General features: G+C 34.8%; 1 protein-coding gene across 1 annotated transcript; it reads right to left on the bottom strand.

Moving 5' to 3' along the window:
- Window positions 1-1,210: 1,210 nt before the first annotated feature.
- Window positions 1,211-2,158, bottom strand: LOC308342699 (olfactory receptor 2M3-like; the record flags this gene model as incomplete). The annotated part of the gene is made up of 1 exon (XM_080803264.1): window positions 1,211-2,158. One exon carries the CDS (start codon window positions 2,156-2,158, stop codon window positions 1,211-1,213), a length of 948 nt encoding a protein of 315 aa, XP_080659390.1.
- Between the last annotated feature and the right edge of the window lie 16,011 nt (window positions 2,159-18,169).

Raw genomic sequence — 18,169 nt, 5'->3', positions numbered from 1 at the left:
ACCTTAAGCAGAATATCCAGGTCAACCATGCCAGAATTCCTACCTATGTATACTGGGGCTTAAATCAAGAGTTGTTATTTAAAGCTGCTGAGTTTGTGCTCATTTGTTACGCAGAATGAAAAGGTAATTCAGTTTCATTTCATTCAGTTTCAAAACAATAGAGTTTTAAGAAAATAGTTAAAATTCAGATAGTGGCTGTTCTTCAGAAAACCAAAGAATCCCCAGAATTGCACTACATTTCATATAAATATTACATCACTAACTATAGTGATGTAACATATGACATGTGATTTATTTAAAAAAAAACAGATTTCAGAAGCCTAAACTGTTCTATTTATAAAATTGATCACATTTCCATGTACTAATTATAGTACACATATTCCATATTTAGTGGAAATTAATTTAATTTAATTAGTTTAATTAATTAATTTAGCAAATAAATTAATTAACTAAATTAATTAAAATAGTACAAATTTTCCACATTTCCATGTACTAATTATTGTACACAACCCTTATAATGATTAAGACATTTAAACATGAAAAGACTTTGAAGAATCACATTTAAGTTTCCCATGTAAAAGGCTGATGTTTGTAGAAAAACAAAATAAATAGGATTTCCCTAATCTCCTGATATCCTGAAAGAGGACAATGTCCATCATAAGGTAGAATCAATATGCCTAATCATCAATCTGATGCTGCTTTTCCCTATCTAGGCAAAGTTTATTAATTTTTATAATAATCTTATAAATCTATAACTTGGTATATAATTAACTTAGTTTTTCACTTTAAAAAATGATCTATCCAAGGTATGATATTGGACTCTGGAGAATGTTTTGATTGGCCAAATGTAAAACTACTACATATATATATTTTTAATTTTATCAGTGCCCTGTATTATTATAGTATTATGAGGTATTGTGATTGGCAAATATCTCTCTGTTATTAGCTGATACTGCATAAGACAGACTATACATTGTGCATACTATCTTACAGCAGATATTTACTTATAGCCATACTTTGAAGTTTCCATAACAAAAGAAATACAATATTTGAACAAAAATGCATGTGGACAGTTTTTCACTTTCTAACTTTTGTGTGCTTGTCTATAAAACTATTGATACAAAGATAGGTAAATATTGGGTGCTGAGTTGTACTAGTTGAATTCATAAATTTCAACGTAAAGCAAAGACGATTTTTTAAAAAAAGTTAATTAGTTAATTTGCTCTCCAGACTTGCTCTTCCCCAGCACCTTCATGAATGCTCTGGCCACTTCCTTGTTGCGGAGGCTGTAGATGAGGGGATTTAGCATGGGAGTAATGATGGTATAGAAGGCTGACACCATCTTGTCCTGGGTGGGGGAACGATCAGAAACAGGCCGCATGTATATAAACATAGCTGCTCCATAGTACATTCCTACCACCATGAGGTGGGAGGAACATGTAGCAAAAGCTTTTTGGCGACCCTCTCCAGATGACATGTGAATGACAGTCATAATAACACGAACATAGGAAGCAATGATTACTGCTACAGGAAAGAGAAGCATAATTACACAACAAATAAACATTAGTCTTTCAAATAGTAATGTATTAGTGCATGAGAGAGTGAGAAGGGCAGGGACATCACAGAAAAAGTGGGGTATTTCTCGGGCACCACAATATGGGAAGGACAGTGCAACTGTAATGACAATTATACCATCAAGAAACCCAACGATCCAGGAAGAAACAACCATAATACAACAGATTTTCTGGTTCATGAGAACTGAGTATCGTAATGGGTGACAAATGGCTACATAACGGTCATAGGCCATTGCAGCCAACAGGAAACATTCTGCTCCAAGCAGGGACACGTATAAGAATATCTGGGCTCCACAACCCACCAGAGAGATGGACTTCCTTCCAGATAAGTAATTGAAAGCCATCTTGGGTACAGTGGTGCAGATGAGCATGAGGTCCATGAGGGATAGTTGGCTGAGGAGGAAGTACATGGGTGTGTGAAGCTGGTTGTCCAGGTAGATGAGGAGAATCATGACAGTATTACCAATGAAGGCCACTGTGAAGATGCCTAAGACCAGAGAGAAGAGGACGATGTGGATGGGGCTGTGATTGAAGATTCCCAATAAGATGAATTCCGAATTGAAGGTCTGATTCTCCCATTCCATGATAAATATATTCACTGTAGAGAATACAACATGTGAAATGGTAGAGACTGACATGGAAATATTAAGGACTTCTAGCTTAAGTCACCACGTCTACATTTCTACATAAGGAAAAAGTATTTCTCTGAGCATATTTTTTTAGTTTGTAAACTAAGAATATTAAAGTTTATTGTTAACTCAATGTGATTTTTAAAAAGTAAATGTAGATAACACACATAATAAGTTTCATCATTAGAAAATAGGTTTTCTAAGACACATATAATCTAATTTTAACAACTAGTCAACTCAACGGTGTAATGTGGATTATCACTTCAGAAATATATTAAGAGTCACAAGAAGGCTCATGAATTGCTGAGAAGTCAGTGAGATTTTCCACTGAATTTAGCATATCACCCTATGATACTAATACAAATTTTGTCTACCAAAGTGTAGAAGGCATCATGTGCTAGTGGAAAAGAGATGGGATTACTCAAACACCAAGTAAACACAAGACATTGAGAAATCATCAGTTAGAAGTACTTTATGTAATACTTATTACATAAGTGTATACCCATGAGCTATTCTGGTATGGGTCATTCTACTGGAAAAGTAAGCCAGAGTATAGTGAAAAAGCATAGTTAAAAGGCTCAAACACTATTTTTCTCTGTAATCTTAGATAATTAATTTCTCCAAGCCTCATTTTCCACTCTGTAAATTTTAGTATTTGTGAATATTGACATTGCAGGGTGCTATTAAGACAAATCAGATCACATTTATAATGTGAAAACATAACTTTGAATATAGTTTGTAACACATTATTTATTTATTTATTTATTTATTTATTTATTTATTTTTTCTGCGTTCCAAGATTCATTGTTTATGCACACCCAGTGCTCCATGCAATACATGCCCTCCTTAATACACTTTTAAAATAAATACTATTGAAAAAAAAAGAAATGACTCTTAGTTTATCTTAAGACTATTTTCCTTTGTTTAAAATTAATCTATCTCATTTCCTTACTGAAAGTCTTGCAGGAGATTTTTTTCACCCTATGCAACAACAGATTTTTTATTTCCTACCTTCACAATAATTTTTTTTAATTCTCTTGTTGTTCTCTTCAATGATCAAGGAAAATGTTTCCTTTCTTTCTATTTGTGTCAGCCTTATCACCTCTGGGAATCATTTAAAGAAATGTGCTTGATGTTTTAGTTTGAATCTTTGGAAAATGAAATCTTTCCATGTGGTTCTGCCACATTTACTAAAAATATACATTTTATTTGACAAAAACTGTGATTTAATATGTGATTTTACTATTCATTGTTTTACCTGTTTTGTAAATTTTTAAACTTTAAGTGGAACTTTAATAACTTAGGATGTGATTTAGGACTTAAAGCTTTAATGGTCTAGACCATAGAAATGGAGAGAAGTGAAGGGACCAGTTACCTGTTTTGTATTAATGTCTAGCAAAAACAATTCTGTTAGCTTAATACCACTAAAAGAGCCCTTTTATCATTTTTTTAAGATTTCACTTATTTATTTTGCTATTTATTTATTTGAGAGAAAGAGACAGAGAGTGAGGGCAAACATGAACAGCAATAAGAAGGAGAAATAGGCTCCCTGCAGAACAAATGTTAGGATCCTGGAATCATGACCTGAGCCAAAGGCAGGTACTTAACCAACTGAGCCACATAGGTGCCCCTAAAAGGTCCCATTTAGACTTGACAAGCCAGGAAATGATATATGTTGATAAGGAAGCAGAGGAAGAGGAACACTCCTACACTGTTGGTGGGAATGCAAGCTGGTTCAGCCACTCTGGAAAACAGTATGTAGTTTCCCCAAAAAGTTGAAAATAGAGCTACTCTAGGACCCAGCAATTGCACAACTGGGTATTTACCCCAAAGAGAAAAATGTAGTGACCTGAAGGGGCACATGCACCCCAATGTTTATAGCAGCAATGTCCACAATAGCCAGACTATTGAATGAGCATAATGTCCATCAACAGAAGAATGGATAAGGAAGATGTAGTTTCTATATATCTGTATCATCTATATCTATATATACACAAAATGGAATATTATGCAGGCTTCAACAAATAGAAATCTTGCCATTTGCAACAATGTGGATGGAACTAGAGGGTATTGTGCTAAGTGAAATAAGTCAATCAGAGAAGAACAATTATACGATCTCACTGATTTGTGGAATTTAAGAAACAAGGCAGAGGATCATTGGGGAAGAGACAAAAAATGAAACAAGACAAAACCGGAGGGAGAAAAACCGTAAGAGACTCTTAATCTTAGGAAACAAACTGAGGGTTCCTGAAGTGGAGGGGGAAGGGAGAAATGGGGTAGCTGGGTGATGGACATTGCGGAAGGTATGTGCTATGGTGAGTACTGTAAATTGTGTAAGACTGATGAATCACAGACCTGTACCCCTGAAACAAGTAATACATTACATATTAATATATATATATACATATATATATAAATTATTAAAAAATAAAATATATTTAAAAATAATGAACATGTAGCATGCAAAATAAGTGAAAAATGTTGAAATTAAGATCACTGATTTTTCAATGAACTCAAAATATTTTAACCAACATATATATATGTATTTCTCTCATAGGGAAGGAATGCATACATTACATATATAATATGTTATGTTACATAAAGTATTGTATGTTATAAATACAATCTGATTAACAACATGTTCCTTGTTGCTAAATTGTTTTGTTTTGTTTTGCTTTTTTGCTGCTAAATTATTAATGAAAACTCGTCCTTTTATACATGGTCAAAGTATATAAAGTGTTTTAAATGAATTACTAATGAAATAAATGTCTATGGCATAAAAATATTGCTGCATACTTATTTTTTATCTTTTAATATCATCAGTAAATATATGTATTAATTTTATTGGGGGTGGCTTACAATTATGTTGTCTCCTGATATTTGTACAAACTTCTTATGAAAGTGAACATACATATAGAAAGGTGAGTTGAGGGGTGCCTGGGTGGCTCAGTGGGTTAAAGTCTCTACCTTCGGCTCAGTCATGATCCCAGGGTCCTGGGATCTAGCCCCCCATCGGGATCTCTGCTCAGCTGGGAGCCTGCTTCCCTTCCTCTCTCTCTGCCTGCCTCTCTGCCTACTTGTGATCTCTGTATGTCAAATAAATAAATAAAATCTTAAAAAAAAAGAAAGGTGAGTTGATTGAACTCATCTTAAGTATACCATGGATGAAATTTGATACATGTTTGAACCTATGTGGCTACCACTCAGATGAAAATACAGATTTTTTCCAAAAGATTTCCTCATATTCTTTCATAGTCACTCAACCCCCACATGCAACATATAGTTTAATATCTATCTCTAAAATATGTTTTGCCTCATTTTTTTGCCTGGATTTCACATAAATAATAGAGCATTTTATCTTCTGTGTGCTCAAAATGGAACTTATCACACTCCTACCTTAATCTCTTTGTTCTTAGCAACTCCTTGGCTCATTTACCACCAGGCACACTGGCCTCCTCATTTCTAGAACACACTTGGTATGCTCTAACCCAGTGTGTTTCTGCTAGCTGTTCTTTCTTACCATTCCCTATTCCTTAGACCAATCTCTTAATACTTTCAGGCTCTTATCTAAATGCTTTCTGCTTCATAAAGCCTTTATGGCCTCTCACTAAATATTGTTTTGTTTTTATTCTTCTTATTCTTTATCCTGTCTCACACCAAACTAATTTATCTGATTTTTGTTTGTTTTTCTTCATTAGGATGTAGATTAAATGAAAGCAGAGATTTAATGATCCTATTCAATAGATAATGAATCAAGGCATATTTTATAGGAAATTATTGTGATTTTTACATTGGGGTTCATATGTCTTCCTTTCTGCTCTAGGCTTTCCTCTCCTGCAAAAAGGGGATGGTTGGTTTCAGAGTCCTGTATTGTGTGCTGGCCTGGGTGATCTACTAAACGCTACGTTGTGGCTGTGGAAATGGATTGCTGGTTTGAGGGGGGGAGGTAGACAAGCATCAAAAGGAGGAAAGACTTCGTGGGCTGCTTATATTAATCTTAGAAGCCTTAGCACCCTTAGAAGCCTTAGAACCCTCCCTAATCTTAGAAGCCTTAGCCTCAAGTAGTGTGATTAATTTAATTCTAACAGATCTCTGGTCATTTTTCCCCCACTAGGTACGATTTTAAGCAATTGGTCTGCATCCTTCAATTATACACAGAATGCCAGATTCATTGGCTCTTTCAGGTTGGACCAAAATTATATAATTAACTAGTCTTTAAATTAGAAGATTAGGAATTCCAAGAAAGCTACATTGTCTGAGAAACTCCATGGGCTATGTGCCTTTTTTTCTGTATCTAATTGTCTTCTTATTTCTTTCTACTTAATTAGGGTCAATCCTATGACACAAGTGGAATCATTGGAGGAACTAAAATGTTGCTGCCATCCTGCAGTTTATTTCATTTTCGAACCATATATCAAATTTCTTTGAAGTAGCTTATAAAATACAAATTGCTTAAGGAAGTGTTATAATCTTTTAGTACTCTGCTTCCTTTGACTCCTTTATTAATAAATGAGAGCAAATGACTCCATAATTAGGTCTCATTTGCCATCCCTGTTTCTGATCATAACTTTATTTTGCCATCCATATGCACTAACAAACTCTGATCTATTTTAGTACTACACCTCTGCACAGTCTCTTCACGTAAGCAAGATCACCACTTTATTTAGTCCATATTAGAACCCCACTGAAGAATAGCAGTTTGGGGACAGTAGGACTAATCAAGACTAGGTAGTTTCTATTTATGAGACACGGGTTTGAATTGCTATTTATCAACAGAGCAATGAAATACTTAATTTAGTAAGTGGAGAGATAGGGTCTGTATAGTCCTTCAATCATTCCTTTCTTTTTTATTGCTTCAACCTGGACATGAACAAAACGATACGGGAATTTTATGTTATTATGTTGTATTGCATTACCTAACTTTATGTTGAAACCGCACTACAAACTCTCATTCTCTTTACTGCCCTCTCACAGGAAATTAGAGTGAACACCATTTTATGGTTGTTGAGGCACTTATTTCCAAGCAGTAAACTCAGACTTCTCCAGTTGAAACTTTCATAAACAAAGTCCTAGTTATAGGATATTCAGAAGAATATATTCTCTTTTATGTACATAATATGTAATAGCTCAGTATAGATGTTAGAGCTAAGCACTTATGGATATAATACATGTTATATCTCTATATATGTTGTATAATAATTTCCTCACAAACTTATTAACATCATAAATTATCATCAAATCCTCATATTTTGGAATAAAAAGTCATTGTTTGTCAAAAATATCTTGAAAAATATACAACATAATGGTAGTTAAACAGTTTTTTATACTTATACTTACAGATATTTTTCATACATACAGATTAAAAAGGAAATTAAAGGAAGTGGGATAGACACAGAAGATGAGGGGAGTCATGTTAGCTAAGACCACACACAATAGAATACTGAAAGTCAGTGAATAATAAAGGAAAAAAAAATCTTAGACTGAAGAGAAGCTGAGAGGAGCAGGGGAGAGAAAAAAATAAAACAAGAGATTGCTGATTTAATGCAGATCAGGGCCACTGGGACTACTTCTCTGCTAAATGTGCCACATTCAAGGAATAACCATTATAATCCCACCACCAGATGCAAGAATTAGACACTTATGTTATACATAAAACTCCCCTTGTCTCCTGATAGAAGATTAAACCTCTTCTCAGAGAAAAAGATTGCTGATAGCTTTTGAAAAAGTTCATCAGTACTTGAGGAAAAAAAATTGCATCTGTACCACTGACATTATGAACAAATTCTGATTTTCTATTTTTCAGTCATTTAACACAGTCTTTTTGGGTTTTCCCCAAAGGACCATTGAATTATATAATTTTTTTTCTCAAAAGCGTTAAGTGGCTCAAATTTTCTGCAGTATCTTATTATTGATCTTGTTTGTGAGGTATTGCAGAGTCATTCAAGTCTTTATTTCAAGTCAATGTGTTCTCCATTTCCCAATATCAATTCCACACATTTCTACATTCAGATCCCAAAGATACAACACATAAATCTGAAGGTAGATCTCTACCCAGGAGTTTTTCATTTCTCAGGATATCTTTCTTCTGGGCACCTGGGTGGCTCAGTGTATTAAATGTCTGCTTTCAACTGAGGTCATGATCCCTGGGTCCTGGGGTCCAGTCCTGGAGCAGGATCCCTGCTCAGTGGAAAGTCTGCTTCTCCCTCTACCCTCCCCTCCTGCTTATGATCTCTCTGTCTAAAATAAATAAATAAATAAATAATTTTTAAAATCTTAAAAAATAATGTATTTCCTGTTTCACAATCCTTTGCCTTTGTAAATCATATCATATTTGTCCTTCAAGTTTCAAAACACATGCATCTTTCTTATGTTTCCTTCTTCATTCTGTAGACAGCAAGTCCTGCACATGTTGCATGGAGCACTGGGTGTTTTATGAAGGAATAAAATTAATTTAAAAATTTAAAATAAATAAATAAATTTACAGAAGATGTGTGGCATCTAACTCTGTTCCATATAAAAAGCTAATATTGTGGACCTTAAGATCAGACAAAAATGAGTTTGCAATCTTGATCTATCACTAACTCTTGTGTCGTCAGGCAAGTTCATTAACCTCTCTGAGATTGTTTTATCCTCCTGCCTGCCTCAGAGAGTTGTTGTAAGTTAGAATGTATTAATTTTTATGAATTCCTCATTAAAGTGTCATTCAGTGTATGTTCATTAGATCTGAATTACCTTTTTTGCACATGTCTTATCACACTTTTTTTAGACTTTCAGTAAGTTCCACTGTTACTCTCCTACAATTTATTTTTTTAATATTCTGTCTTCCTTACTAGATTGTTGGTTCTTAATTGGTAAAGTGTATGTTTAATTTTTATGGAATGAGTAAACAATAGATGTTTGCATACAGGTGGAATCTGTAAGATTCCCGTAAGTGACTGAAAACATGAATGGGGTAGATCCACTGGAGTCTTGCAAAGGTCTATAACTAGCCTATATTTTGTTGCTGTAAATACTGTCTTCATTTTCTTTTCATCATTACAGTTATTATTTAATTTAACATTTACAATCCCCTATATTAAATACAAGAAATATATTACATAGTTTTACAGATAGTATAAAAATATAAATTGCAGGTCAACATGGAAAATTACCTCTCTATTTGGAGGACTTCAAAGTAACAAAACTTCTAGTATGTAGCTTTTGAAGGACATCTAGTTCCAGCTTACTGAACTTCGAAATAGAGTTCTAAATATATACCATCCTCCTTGACTTACCTTCTAGATGTTTCTAGGGAGACATGGAACTACTTACTAAGCAACTGAAAACATTTAAATTTCTAGAGAAATCCTAGAAAACCTAGTAATATGTTTTGCTTAGTCATCTGTGATTTCAACTTTCAATCCCTCCAGGTTATCCAGTCCCTAGTCTTTAATTATAGTAATGTATGTTATTACCTGTTTTTTTCTCCTAAGACCTCATATAAAATTAGTTATTTTGAAAATGTGAATCTTATTAATGTTTGAGAACAAAATAAATGCAGTTTCTTTCTAGATTAGTAGTATAACCCCTCCACTTGTCACCCTGTATCTCTTGGCTCATTCATATATTAATAACTCCATTTGCAATCTCCTTTTAAAATTGTTTTCATAATTTCAAAATATCTCACTACTTACTCCACAACATTAAGTGACAAAGAGGCAGTTGGTTTCCTGATTCTAAAATAAAATGAATAGAGATAAATGCTCATTGAGATTTGGGTTTTATTACCTCTAAACCTTTTAAATTTCACTAATTATTTCCAAACTGATTATTCAAGTAGTTTCATTTGTGGAGTCATTTGATTTAAGATTTCTACACTACAGGGAACCTGGGTGGCTCAGTGGGTTAAAGCCTCTGCTTTCGGCTCAGGTCATGATCCCAGGGTCCTGGGATCGAGTCCCACATCGGGCTCTCTGCTCGGCAGGGAGCCTGCTTCCTCCTCTCTCTCTGCCTGCCTCTCTGCCTACTTGTGATCTCTGTCTGTCAAATAATTAAATAAAATCTTAAAAAAAAAGATTTCTACACTAGAGATTTCAACACAATTTTAAATTATTTTCTTTTTCTTATTTGAACACTTGTTATTTGTGGTTATTCTCTTCAGATTCTGGTACTGCTTATCTTGCCATTATCTCCAAATATTTTGTGTTTCGTTAATTTTTCCTCCATGGATAATTAGACTCCACCAAATTTTCAAACTTCTCCTTCTCATTTACTTTGGTTCACATTTATGATCACTGCCTATGTTTATCCTTATTTAATATTTTTTTTTCTAAATTCCAAATGCTAACAAATGCCTGTACTTTAATGTTGTTTTGACATTACTTCTGCATCTAATATTTATCATGTCCAGTTCTGAACCATTACTTCCCTATGAATCTACTGCTCATTTAATATTGACCTCAGCTTCTAAGTAATCCCTCATTTTGATAATGATGTTCTCCACCTAAGAGTTATATAGAATAGAAACAATATCCTAGAGGGAAAATGCCTGTGCTTTCAAAAATATCATCCAATTGTATGCAAGAAAATTTCGTAGGATTTTTTATTTTCACTAATGATGCAAGCAGAAAGAACATTTTCTTTCACTGCATTGTCAAAATTGTTTGTTACTGTTTTTTGGAGGGGTATTGTTGTTGTTGCTGTTTTTAACTTTTATGAACATAAAGGTGCCTGGATGGCTCAGTTGATTAAGTGGCTGGCTCCTGATTTTGGCTCAGGTCATGATCTCATGGTCCAGGGATTGAATCCCATGCCAGGCTCCTTGCTCACTGGGGAAGTCTGCTTGAGATTCTCTCTCTCCCTCTCCTTCTGCCCCTGCCCCCACTTATGCTCTCTTTCCAAAATAAATCAAATAAAACAAATCTTAAAAAAGAAAAACTTTTGTGAACCTGCTTGTGAGAAAAGATTTCTCATTCTTATATTAATATGTATTTTGTTTTTACTGATATGGGTAGATTTCTCATATATTTACTGGCCATTCAGATATCCTCTTCAATAAATTGCCTTAAAAGTCATTAATGTATCTCTTGTAAAAGCAAAATAATAGGGGCGCCTGGGTGGCTTAGTTGTTTTAAGCCTCTGCCTTCAGCTCAGGTCATGATCCTAGGGTCCTGGGATCAAGCACCATGTTGGGCTCTCTGCTCAGCAGGGAGCCTTCTTCCCCCCCTCTCTCTCTGCCTGCCATTCTGCCTACTTGTGATCTCTCTCTCTGTGTCAAATAAATAAGTAAAATACTTTTTTTAAAAGATTTTATTTATTTGACAGATAGAGATCACAAGTAGACAGAGAGGCAGGCAGAGAGAGAGAGAGGAGAAAGCAGGCTCCCTGCTGAGCAGAGAGCCCGATGTGGGGCTCGATCCCAGGACCCTGGGATGATGACCTGAGCTGAAGGCAGAGGCTTTTATCCACCGAGCCACCCAGGCACCCCTAAATTTGCTTTTTAATAAAGCAAAATAATAGTATAATTTCATGTTGTTACAGAGATATTCCAATTTTCACAAAATTTTGTGTTGCATTGGACCCTCTTTCTACAGTGATTTATAATGCTATTTAATATTTGTCACATTTCCATGCATGAAAATACCTATTTGAAGTCATTATTTAAATTAATTTATTTATTACAGTATTTCCTGGTTTTTATTTCTATGGCTTGAAAACAATTCTTGATGTCATTGAAGATGTCATCACTTGTTTATTTTATTTAACCTAAGATTTATTAAGAAATGCTTAAGTTTTATCTTCTATCACAAACTGCCTAAATCTAAGCATTTTATTAAAAGAAAGGGAATTTTTTAAAATTTTGTGGTTAAGTCACATATTTTTGGAGAATCTATTATTCATAACTCAAAGCAAATTTGAAGTTATTTACATTATTTTTATTATCCTGATAATTCTGAGAATTTATTTTTGTATTAATGACCATGAATCTTAAATACAAATCAGCTGATACTAGTATATTGTACCCAAAGATGCCAAACCCAACTATATTACAAGTGGCAATTTAGAAAAAAATTACATGTCCATATTCATTGCACCATATAATATTATTCAGCCTCCGAAATTTTGCTATTCTATTTTACAGAGTGGTACTTTATTGATTTGGTGTGTTTGTTTTAATTTTTATTTATTTTTAAAACTTATTTTCAGTGCTCCAGAATTCATTGTTTATGTACCACACCCAGTGGTCCATGAAATCTATGCCCTCCATAATACCCAACACCAGTCTCACCGAACCTCCCAAATTTCATTTCCCTGATTTTTAGTTAAATTGAGGTCTCTTCAATGATATGTAGAAATTTCTTAAACATTTTAGATGCTATTGTTTTGTTTAAGTGTGTAGATTATCGTCTTTCAGTCTGTATCATTGTGTTAATTTTGACCATGATGCCTTTTACTAGATTGATTTTTATAATTTTAGTGTAATTAAGTACCCTTTCCTTAATCTTTTGTTGAAGAAATCTGTCCATTCCTTACAAGAAATAGATTATTTTATATTATGTTCAAATAATTCTATAATATAACATCCTTACTGAATTGTCTAATCAACAGTGGTCAATTTTCTGTATATGTGTAAATAGGACTCTAAATTTACTTTTCTCTGTGTACTGAGGAATTTTTCTCTACACAAGGTAATAGTAATTTTGTCCTACATTTTCTCCTTTATCAGATTTCAAGATTCTATATATGTAAGTTGGGTTTTGAGATCCATAATGAGACAATGATTTCTTTGTATACTGTTATGATTTAACACTAAGTAGTATTAAATCTGTAAAACAAATATTAAAAATATATATCATAAAATCTATCTATGAAAGACCCACAGCAAATATCATCCTCAATGGGAAAAAGCTTGCAGCCTTCCCGCTGAGACCAGGAACACGACAAAGATGCCCACTCTCACCACTCTTGTTCAACATAGTATTAGAAGTCCTAACAACAGCAATCAGAAAACAAAGAGAAATAAAAGGTATCAAAATTGGCAATGAAGAAGTCGAACTCTCTCTCTTCGCAGATGACATGATACTTTATATGGAAAAACCAAAAGGCTCGACTTCGAAACTACTAGAACGCATACAGCAATTCAGTAATGGGGTAGGATACAAAGTCAATGTACAGAAATCAGTGGCTTTCTTATACACTAACAATGAAAATACAGAAAAGCAAATTAGAGAACCGATTCCATTTACTATAGCACCAAAACCATAAGATACCTCAGAATAAACCTAACCAAAGAGGTAAAGGATCTGTACTCAAGGAACTACAGAACACTCATGAAAGAAATTGAAGAAGACACAAAAAGATGGAAGACCATTCCATGCTCTAGGATCTGAAGAATAAACATTGTTAAAATGTTTAATGTGCCTGGAGCAATCCATACTTTTAATGCCATTCTGATCAAAATCCCACCGGTATTTTTAAAGGGCTGGAGCAAATAATTCTAAAATTTGTATGGAATCAGAAGAGACCCCGAATTGCTAAGGAATTGTTGAAAAAGAAAAATAAAACTGGCGGCATCATGTTACCTGATTCCAAGCTTTACTGCAAAGCTGTGATCACCAAGACAGCATGGTACTGGCATAAAAGCAGACACATAGACCAGTGGATCAGAGTAGAGAGCCCAGGTATGGACCCTCAACTCTATCGTCAAATAACCTTCGACAAAACAGGAAAAATATATCCAGTGGAAAAAAGACAGTCTCTTCAATAAATGGTGCTGGGAAAATTGGACAGTTGTATGTAGAAGAATGAAACTCGACCATTCTCTTACACTGTACACAAAGATAAACTCAAAATGGATAAAAGACCTCAACATGAGACAGGAATCCATCAGAATCCTAGAGGAGAACATAGGCAGTAACCTCTTTGATATCAGCCACAGCAACTTCTTTCAAGATATGTCTCCAAAGGCAATGGAAACAAAAGCGAAAATGAACTTTTGGGACTTCATCAAGATCAAAAGCTTCTGCACAGCAAAGGAAACAGTCAACAAAACAAAGAGGCAACCCACGGAATGGGAGAAGATATTTGCAAATGACAGTACAGATAAAAGGTTGATATCCAGAATATATAAAGAACTTCTCAAACTCAACACAAACAAAACAGATAATCATATCAAAAAATGGGCAGAACATGAACAGACACTTCTCCAATGAAGACATACAAATGGCAATCAGACACATGAGAAAAATGCTCATCATCACTAGCCATCAGGGAGATTCAAATTAAAACCACATTGAGATACCACCTTACACCAGTTTGAATGGCCAAAATTAGCAACACAGGAAACAATGCATGTTGGAGAGGACGTGGAGAAAGGGGAACACTGTTACAATGTTGGTGGGAATGCAAGTTGGTACAGCCACTTTGGAGAACAGTGTGGAGATTCCTTAAGAAATTAAAAATAGAGCTTCCCTATGACCCTGCAATTGCACTACTGGGTATTTACCCAAAAGATACAGATGGAGTGAAAAGAAGGGCCATCTGTACCCCAATGTTTATAGCAGCAATGGCCACGGTCGCCAAACTGTGGAAAGAACCAAGATGCCCTTCAACGGATGAATGGATAAGGAAGATGTGGTCCATATACACTATGGAGTATTATGCCTCTATCAGAAAGGGTGAATACCCAACTTTTGTATCGACATGGACGGGACTGGAAGAGATTATGCTGAGTGAAATAAGTCAAGCAGAGAAAGTCATTTATTGTATGGTTTCACTTATTTGTGCAGCATAACAATAACATGGAGGACATAGGGAGATGGAAAGGAGAAGGGAGTTGAGGGAAATTGGAAGGGGAGGTGAACCATGAGAGACTATGGGCTCTGAAAAACAATCTGAGGGTTTTGAAGGGGCGGGGGTGGGAGGTTGAGGGAGCCAGGTGATGGGTATTAAGTAGGGCACGTATTGCATGGAGCACTGGGTGTGGTGCAAAAACAATGAATTCTGTTACGGTGGAAAAAATTATATATATATATATATATATATATATATATATATATATATATATAAAAATCAAACAGTATTGACATTGTTATAATATTGTGATGCCATCCTTGAACACAAAATACCTATTTCTTCTAATCATTTTCCTTGTCTTTTATTTTATCCATATAAGATATTTTTTTGTATTGTAAGTTACTTTGAAATATGTGTTTTAAACTTACTTTTTACTGAAAATAGTGGTTTATTTCCCCTAAATCACCATTGCTTGTATAGAGGAAATGCTAAGGAATTTTATAGACTGATCTTGATGAACTATCTTTCCAGGCTAATAAAGGGATCTGTTGAAGTTGGTTTTTCTAGTTAGATAATTATTTCTTTGAAAAACAGGAAAGGTTTTTTGCTCTATCTGAATCTTAAATCTCATATTTCTTTTTATTTTGGTCATATAACAAATATGTTCCTGGACACCCATCACCCATTTAGCCCATTCCCCACCCACTTCCTTCCAACAACCCTCAATTTCTTCTCTACAGTTAGAAGTCTCTTATAGGTTATTTGCCTCTCTCTCTCACCCCCTGGCCCGCATATGTTCAGAGATTTTGTTTCTTAAATTTCACCTATGAGTGAAATAATGTGGCTTTTGTCTTTCCCTGACTTATTTCACTTAGCCTAATACACTCTAGCTCAATACACATCATTGAGAATGACAAGATTTCATTTTTGATGGCTGAGTGATATTCCATTTTGTATGCATACCACATTGTCTTTACCCACCCATCACTCAATGTACTTTTGGTTTTTTTCCCCCATAATTTGACTATTGTTGACAGTGTTGCTGTAAACATCGAGGTGCATGTATCCCTTCAAATTAGTATTTTTGTATTCTTTGGTCAAATACCTAGAAGTTCAATTGATGGATCAAAATGCAGTTGTACTTTCAACTTTTTGAACAACTTCCATACTGTTTTCCAGTTTGCATTCCCACCAATAGTATAGGAGAGTTCCCTCTTTCTCTACATCCTTGTGAACACCTGTTGTTTATGGTATTAAGTTTAGCCATTCTGACGGGCATGGAGTGATATGTCATGCAGTTTTGATTTGTATTTCCCGGATGAATGATGTTGAGCATCTTTTCATGTGTTTGTTAGCTATTTGGATGTCTTCTTTTTTTTAAGATTTTATTTATTTATTTGACAGACAAAGATCACAAGTAGGCAGAGAGGCAGGCAGAGAGAGGAGGAAGCCGGCTCCCTGCTGAGCAGAGAGACCAATGCGGGGCTCGATCCCAGGACCCTGCAATCATGACCTGAGCTGAAGGCAGAGGCTTTAACCCACTGATCCACCCAGGTACCCCTGGATGTCTTCTTTTGGAAAAAAAAAAAGTCTACTCATATCTTCTGCCCATTTCTAACTGACTTATCTGTTCTTGGGTGTTGAGTTTTATTTAACTTTATTTTAAAAAATTTAATGATTATATTTTTTATTTGACAGAGAGAGACACCGGAAGAGAAGAAACACAAACACAGGAGTGGGAGAGGGAGAAGCAGGCTTCCTACTGAGAAGGAAGACAAATGCGGGGCTTAATCCCAGGACCCTGGGATCATGACCTGAGCTAAAGGCAGACAGTTAACAACTGAGCCACCCAGGCCCCTCTGGGTGTTGAGTTTTATATATATTTTGGATATTAACCCTTTATCAGGTATTTCATTTGTGAATATCATCTCCCATTCTGCAGGTTGTCTTTTAGGTTTCTAGATTGTTCTCTTTGCTGTGCAGAAGATTTTTATTTTGGTAAAGACTCAAGAGGTTATTTTCCTTTTGTTGTCCTTGCTCAGGAGACCTATCTAGAAAGAAGTTGCTATGGCAGATGGCAAAGAGGTTGCTGCCTGTTCTATCCTCTAGGATTTTGATGGATTCCTGTCTCACGTTTACATCTTTCATCTTCTTAAAATTTATTTTCATATATGGTGCAAGAAAGTGGTCTAGTTTCATTCTTCTGCATTTGGCTGTTCAGTTTTCCCAACACCATTTGTTGAAGAGGCTGTCTTTTTTCCATTGGTATTCTTTCCTGCCTTGTCAAATAATAGTTGACCATATAATTGTGGGATCATTTCCATCTTTTTATTCATTCTATTGATCTCTTTTTCTATTTCATGCCATTACCATACTGTCTTGATGATTACAACTTTGTAATAAAACTTGAGGTCTGTAAATGTGATGTTTCCAGCTTTGCTTTGCTTTTTCAAGATTGTTTTGGCTATTTGGGGTCTTTGGTGGTTCCATAGAAATTTTAGGATTGCTTGTTCTAGCTATTTTAAAAATGCTCATGGCATTTTGATGGGCATTCCACTAAATGTGTAGATTGCACTCAGTAGTATAAACATTTTTTTTTCTTTTTAACTGGTACGTATTTTATTATTTTTTAATTTTAATTTCAGTATAGTTGACATACACTGTTATATTAGTTTCAGGTGTACAATACAGTGATTTACCAACTCTATGCATTCCCAGTGCTCATCACAGTAAGTGTACTCTTAGTCTCTCCACTTATTTCGCCCATCCTCCCCTAGGCAAAATATATTTTATATACAGTGTTAGCATATAGAATCAGAAATTAATTTGTTTTAAACAAATTATCACCATGATGTCCTTCTGTGATAATGTTTAAAAAGTTATCACTTTGCCTTAGCACCAATCTGTGGAAAATAGTTAGAATAAGACCTATTTAAGTATTAATATGGAGGAATGTTCCCACTCTCCTGTTCCAGCCAAGGCTTATATAACTCTGCCTGGACCCAGACTGCCATCAGCATGTATTTATATAGGGTAGACAGGCAAAGAGCAGTTAATGTCCACATTATGTACAGGTGTAACAGACATGATGAGAAAGTTTCTTAAATGTAGTCTGAAAGGAAATGGAAGGGAAAGGACCTTCAATTTTTCACTGTACAGAACCATACTGGGTTTAATAGGAATAGTCCCCTC

This window comes from Martes martes (assembly GCF_963455335.1).
Source record: "Martes martes genome assembly, chromosome: 5".
Taxonomy (NCBI): Eukaryota; Metazoa; Chordata; class Mammalia; order Carnivora; family Mustelidae; genus Martes; species Martes martes.
This window is presented reverse-complemented; position numbering and strand designations above follow the sequence as displayed.